Below are 6,258 nucleotides of genomic sequence, written 5' to 3' on the forward strand. Positions count from 1 at the left end.
TCTGAACAGCTGAATGCTGACAAAAAACACATAAGTGTTATAGTTGGCACCTGAGAGGACGTGGATTGATTTTGTTGTGAACTGGGTAGATCAAAGTATTACCCACACCAGGTCACAAGCTATTCTCAGTCAGGTGGATCCTTTCTGTGGTCAATATAGATGCCAGGCCTTGAGGGTCCATCCACAAACACGGCTATTCTGGAGCAGCAATAGTAAGGTTCTCAAAGTATTTCTTGGGCTCGTGCACACCCTGGAGGAGAGGTCGAAGGAGCCCACCATGATCATGAGTGCCGTGAACTCTCAGCTCTCGACCTCTTTGGGAAAAGCAGTCACCAATCTGGGTCCGTGAAACACAGAAGTGTGGGGGGGGGGGGGGGGGTCATGTCGGATTTCTCACAGGTCAGTATTTTGGGACTATTTAAATCACCTCCCTTCCAGAACCACCTCACCCCAAACTTGTTGACCATTAATCCCTCTGCCACTGATAGAGACAAAAAAAAAACTGTAGATGCTGGAATCTAAGGTAGACAAGCAGGAGGCTGTAAGAACACAGCAAGCCAGGCCCACATCAGGTGGTGGAGAAATGGTGTAAGCTTCTTCAGAATCAGGGGTGGGTATAAGGGAGGCTGCAGATAAAGGGCCTGGTGGGGGCAGGGTGGTGAAGTGAGGAAAGGTGAAGACAGGTGGAGGGAATGACCTGGTTGGTCAATGGGAGAAATGAATCCAGTTGGTGGCTGGAAGGAAGGGTTGATGAAAGGAATGGGAGTGGAAGGGGTTGGGAAGTGGAGTCAGGGGAAGGGGAGGGAGGTTATTTGAAATTGGAGAACTCAATGTTGAGTCCTCCGGGCTGTAGGTTGTCCAGGTGGAAGATGAGGTGTTGTTGTCCCAGCCTCCTGCTTGTTCGAGTCAGACCGTAAATTGGAGGCACAACACCTCATCTTCTGCCTGGGCAGCCTACAGCCCGGAAGACTCAACATTGTGCTCCACCCAGCCCCTTCCCTTCCCTTCCTCTCATTGACCCTTCCTTCCAGGCACCAATTGGATTCATTCCTCCCATTGACCAACCAGGTTGTACCCTCTACCTGTCTTCACTTACTTCCACCTCACCATCCTGCTCCCCTTTACCTGCAGCTCCATCTACACCCACTGATAGATAGTGTGTACCAACCACAAGATGTATTACAGTAAGTCCCCAGATACCTTTGACAGCAGCTTCCAAACCTAGGATCTCTCTCATGTAGAAGGACAAGAGCAGCAGATATGCTGGAAAAGCATCACCTGCAAGCACCCTCTGAGCTCATGCACCATCCTGACTTGGAATACATTGCCATTTCTTAAGTTGCACTGGATCATATTCTTGGAATTCTTTCCCTAACACCACTGTGGCTGTACCTGTACCCCAAAGACTGCAGCGGTTCCAGAAGGCAATCCACCACCTCTTAAGGGACAATTAGGGAAAACTTCACAAAGGCCAGCTCAGCCAGCAACACTCAGATTTCATGAACTGGTACATTTTTTTTAAAAACCCACCCGTTAAAATTCTGCTATGACTCACGTTGGCATCAGAGATACAAAAATAATCAGGAATATTACACTTTGTTAAGTCTATCGCTAATCTTAAACTCATGTTACAGACGTATCTTTGATATGTGGTTGACTAATCTTGATCAGGCGTGACTCTTTAGGTACAAGAACTGGAAAACTCCTCATGAAGATTCAACGTATACCTCACAATCAACACTCTGCTCAGCTATAAGTCATTCCAGCACAAAGGAAATCAAACATACCGCACTTGTATGGTGGTCCTGTTTTCTTCAAAACTTTAGCACAGGGGATTGTTGCTGGATAGAGTTAAACCTTGCATATTCTTTGCAGTTAAACATCACTAGAGAGTTAATTCATCAGAGCTTTGAAAGGTTATCCATTTATCATGATAGTTATCAGCTTTTGAGAGCTTTCCCTAAATGCAATCTCCTTGCCCTTTGTAAAGTTACCAGGTACTTCGAGATATGGGCGGCACGGTGGCACAGTGGTTAGCACTGCTGCCTCACAGCGCTAGAGACCTGGGCTCAAGTCCTGCCTCAGGCAACTGTCTGTGTGGAGTTTGCACATTCTTTCTGTGTGGGTTTCCTCCGGGTGATCCAGTTTCCTCCCGCAATCCGGAAAAAAATGTGCAGGTTAGGTGAATTGGCCATGCTAAGTTACCTGTAGTGTTAGGTGAGGGGGTAAATGTAGAGGAATGGGACTGTGTGGGTTGCTTTTCGGAGGGTCGGTGTGGACTTGTTGGGCCGAAGGGCCTGTTTCCACACTGTAAGTAATCTAATCTAATCATATTTTGCTTTGATGAATTTTCACACGAGTGGTTTCTGGTCATTTTGTAACCAAAGCATATTTGCAACACATAATCTAAGTTATTAACTAACTTAAATTAATGCATGTAAGTTCCCTGTCCTTCGGTATTGTTCACTTGGCTTTTAATTCTGCTGCGATCAACAACATCCTCAAAAAGCTCTCCTGTTGGCCCTCTGTTCTTACAAATGACCAACCTCATTTTCAACCTTCAACCTTCCACTCCACCATAAGATCCTTAAAGCTATTGTCACCCTCAAAATTCATGTCCACTTTTCCTGCAACCCATACTTCAAGCCCCCAAGCAGATTTCCAAACCTACCACTGAAAATAAAAATATTAAAGGTGCATAGTACTTTCTTGTCTTTCTTAACCTCTGCTGCCTTTGACAGAATTGACCAAACCATTCACCTTGAACACTTTTTTTAGATTTTTTAGATTAGATTACAGTGTGGAAACAGGCCCTTCGGCCCAACAAGTCCACACCGACCCGCCGAAGCGAAACCCACCCATACCCCTACATTTACCCCTTACCTAACACTACGGGCAATTTAGTATGGCCAAATCACCTAACCTGCACATCTTTGGACTGTGGGAGGAAACCGGAGCACCCGGAGGAAACCCACGCAGACACAGGGAGAACGTGCAAACTCCACACAGTCAGTCGCCTGAGTCGGGAATTGAACCCGGGTCTCTGGCGCTGCGAGGCAGCAGTGCTAACCACTGTGCCACCGTGCCGCCCACTGCCACCGTGCCGCCCACTGCCACCGTGCCGCCCACCAGTTCAGTGAGACAGCCCTTTCTCATTTCCCGCTCTGCCTTTTCATTCTACCTGATTGTATTTGTAAGCCCCCAAAATTTTGTCTTTCGCTCCGTCCTATTTTCCATCTGTACAGGTAAAATCATCCAAAACTATTTCAGGGTCCGTATATACCAGTAACTCCTAATTCCAGCTTACCACATTGGCCCTCCGTATCTGAGTATTAAGAAAAAGGGCTTGGCCAAAATCAGTTCTGGATGAACAGGAGTTTCCTGCAATTGAACATTGGAACCATTACCTGGCAAGCCAACCGCCCATCGCTGCCACTCACCATTGTCTTCACTCACTCGCTGTGCTGAACTTTACATAAACTCAGCTGTCTATCTGATTCCAAGCTAGCTTCCTCTACTCAATCACAAAGACCATCTACTTACAAACCCAAATTTTGCCTATAGCCACCCTTGCCTCAAATTACCTGGGACTGAACCTTCCCCCCTCCCCCCCACCCCCATCCATACCTTAATGAAACCACTGAGGCAAAAAGTCTTCTGGATTCCACCTCATCTCTCACTTTACATAAAATTGATCTCAATCAACCCACCAACCAACCCTGTTTCCCTGCACACTGACATTGCGAATTTATGTTTTGTTCATAGCCTAGCTAGCTCAAATTCTTGATGAAGGGCTTATGCTCGAAACATTGATTCTCCTGCTCCTTGGATGCTGCCTGACCAGCTGTGCTTTTCCAGCACCACACTTTTTGACCCTGCCCAGCTGGCATAGCCTAGCCTAATTTTGATTTAGGCCTCTGTAAACTCTAATGGACCCAGGAAATAAAAATAATCTTCCACCTCTTGCCACATTGACCCTTCGTTTCCTGAGGAATAAGAGATAGCTTGGCCACCATCAGTGCTAGATAAATAGGAATTTCCTGAAATTCCAGACTGGAACCATTATCTTGACAAGCAATACTCCCAATCTATTCTCCCTCTTCCCTAAGTCCTTCACCCCATTGTTTTTATTTTTTCCCCCCTATGTGCTGCATTAATAAACATCTCTTATTAATTTTTAGCCAGGTCCCCCACTGAAAACGTCTCCCTCCTTAGTTTGGTGTCGTTGTGACCTTGTTGCTCTGGAAGGATGGTGACGTAGTCACGAGATTCATAATTCCGACTTCTGGGCTAAAGCACTGTGCAAGCAACTTCAAAGCCCACCACTGCAACTGATGTAGTCTTAATTCAATCCACAATTCTGAAACTAGAACCTAATCTCAGTGTCGGCAATCTCGAAATTATTACTGTTTGTCCTAGAAACAAATCTTGGTTCACTAAGATTCTTTAAGGAATGAAATCTGCCGTCCTAACCTAGCCTGGCCTATGTATGACTCGAAACCCACTGCAGTGTGGTTGAGTCTTAACTATCCTCTGAAATGACCCAGAAAGCCACTCCCAATTAGGGAAATCCTGACTTTGCCAACGACAGCAACATTCCATGAAAGAATAAAAATCAAACAGCACTCCTGTAAAAGACCATTGGAAAGTTTCCTTACATTAGGGCCATTAAATAAATGCATATTTTTACTATTTTAATACTATACTTCATTACTTCCCTGGTACATTCTAATGTGTTTTTCCAGTGAATGGAATAATGCACAAATACAGTTTGACAGAAAAGGAAATTAGCTGACAAGCAAGCAAACAAAAGAAGTACTTGTAAGCCCCTCATAAGCTGACAACAATCCTACAATGCCCGTCATGTCTAATTGAGATCCAGAGAACTGACACGTTCATGTTTCACAGAGAACAATGGCAAACTTCCAGAAAGCACAATGAAGGGGATTGGATGGGAGGTTTGAACTGGCTGCCTTGATTTGGGGGGAGAGGGGAGGGATGAAGGTGAGGAATGGCATTAATCAGAGGCCTAACTACAGACTGGCTGCAGAAAATTACAACATGGAAAATCCAAACTGGAAATGACACATTCATGTTGAGTTCCTCTGACTAGTAATTGGAACATAAGGAGTTGGAACTGGAGTGGGCCCTACAGTTCTCTGAGCCTGTTCTGTCATTCTGTAAGGTTACAATTGACATCAACTCTTCTTTCCCATCCAATTCCCATATATCCAATTGATTCCAATTGCCTCAGAAACCTAATGATCATTCTTATCAACACTTGCTCCTCAGGATAGAAAATTCCAGAGATTCATAACTCCCGGATTGAAGAGATTTCTTTTCATTTCAGTCCTAAGTGATCAATTCTTTCAACCTTGAGAATGTCAAACCCTAATCTTCAGTCTTGAGGAAAATAGCCCCTCAAACCCCGTCAAGTCTTTTCAGAATATTATAGATTTTAGTGAAGCTTATCTTTAAAATGCCAAAAACTGTAGGGCCAATATCTGACCATAGAATAGACAGCTCATCCCAGGAGTTAATCTAAGAAAACTTTAAATTTGTGTAGCATTCACACAATAATATCACAGAGAACAATCTCAAATCCATCAAGTACTCAACTGTGAAAATGCCTTATTAGTCCAATTTTGACCTGTCAGTCCTCATTAATCATTGGTATTTTGGAAAAATTGAACTTCAAGATAGCTTCCATAATGAATTGACAACCAAGCAAAATAAAGAGGACAAATGCCCCAATACATTGGCAAATTTTGAAACAGTTTTTATTCTAATTTCTTGCAGTTTGTTAAAATTACTCACCTCAACTTTTTCTGGAGATACCCGATTGAAGTGTCTGAAATCAAGAGTCTTTAGCATTTCTGTTTAGATGTGGAAAAGGTGTCACTCAGAAAGGAAAATGGATTGGTGCCTTCAACAATTGCCTGCCTTCTTACTGGGTCCTTTCCTCAGATGAATGACGCAGAAGCAGGTAGGAAAGAAAATCCAAACCGGAAAAATTAAAACTTCCCTTACTTGGTGTTTGCTGTCTAGGCCGTGACTGCTCTGAGGCAGGAATACACGAGAACGGGGAAATGGAAGCAAAAGGCAGAACGATTGACAACCACCTCATAGAGGATAAAGAAAGTCAGCTTTTGAAGGAGAAATGAATCTAGGGTATAATAGGTTAAAAAACAACAATTCCTCCAATGAACATCAGTGAAACGGGAAGAGTACAGTCGACACAGTTCCTGGGACCTTATG

The 6,258-nt window shown here is 44.1% G+C and overlaps 1 protein-coding gene across 1 annotated transcript in view; it reads right to left on the reverse strand.

Annotated features, from left to right (window-relative positions):
- Positions 1–5,874, reverse strand: part of LOC122557537 (sodium- and chloride-dependent neutral and basic amino acid transporter B(0+)-like) — a 53,023-nt gene extending 47,149 nt beyond the window's left edge. Inside the window, exon 1 of the mRNA XM_043705283.1 lies at positions 5,818–5,874. Coding sequence (XP_043561218.1) covers positions 5,818–5,874 — 57 coding nt within the window. The remainder of the gene's footprint in view (positions 1–5,817) is intronic.
- Between the last annotated feature and the right edge of the window lie 384 nt (positions 5,875–6,258).

The sequence above is a fragment of the Chiloscyllium plagiosum genome, chromosome 15 (assembly GCF_004010195.1).
Source record: "Chiloscyllium plagiosum isolate BGI_BamShark_2017 chromosome 15, ASM401019v2, whole genome shotgun sequence".
Taxonomy (NCBI): Eukaryota; Metazoa; Chordata; class Chondrichthyes; order Orectolobiformes; family Hemiscylliidae; genus Chiloscyllium; species Chiloscyllium plagiosum.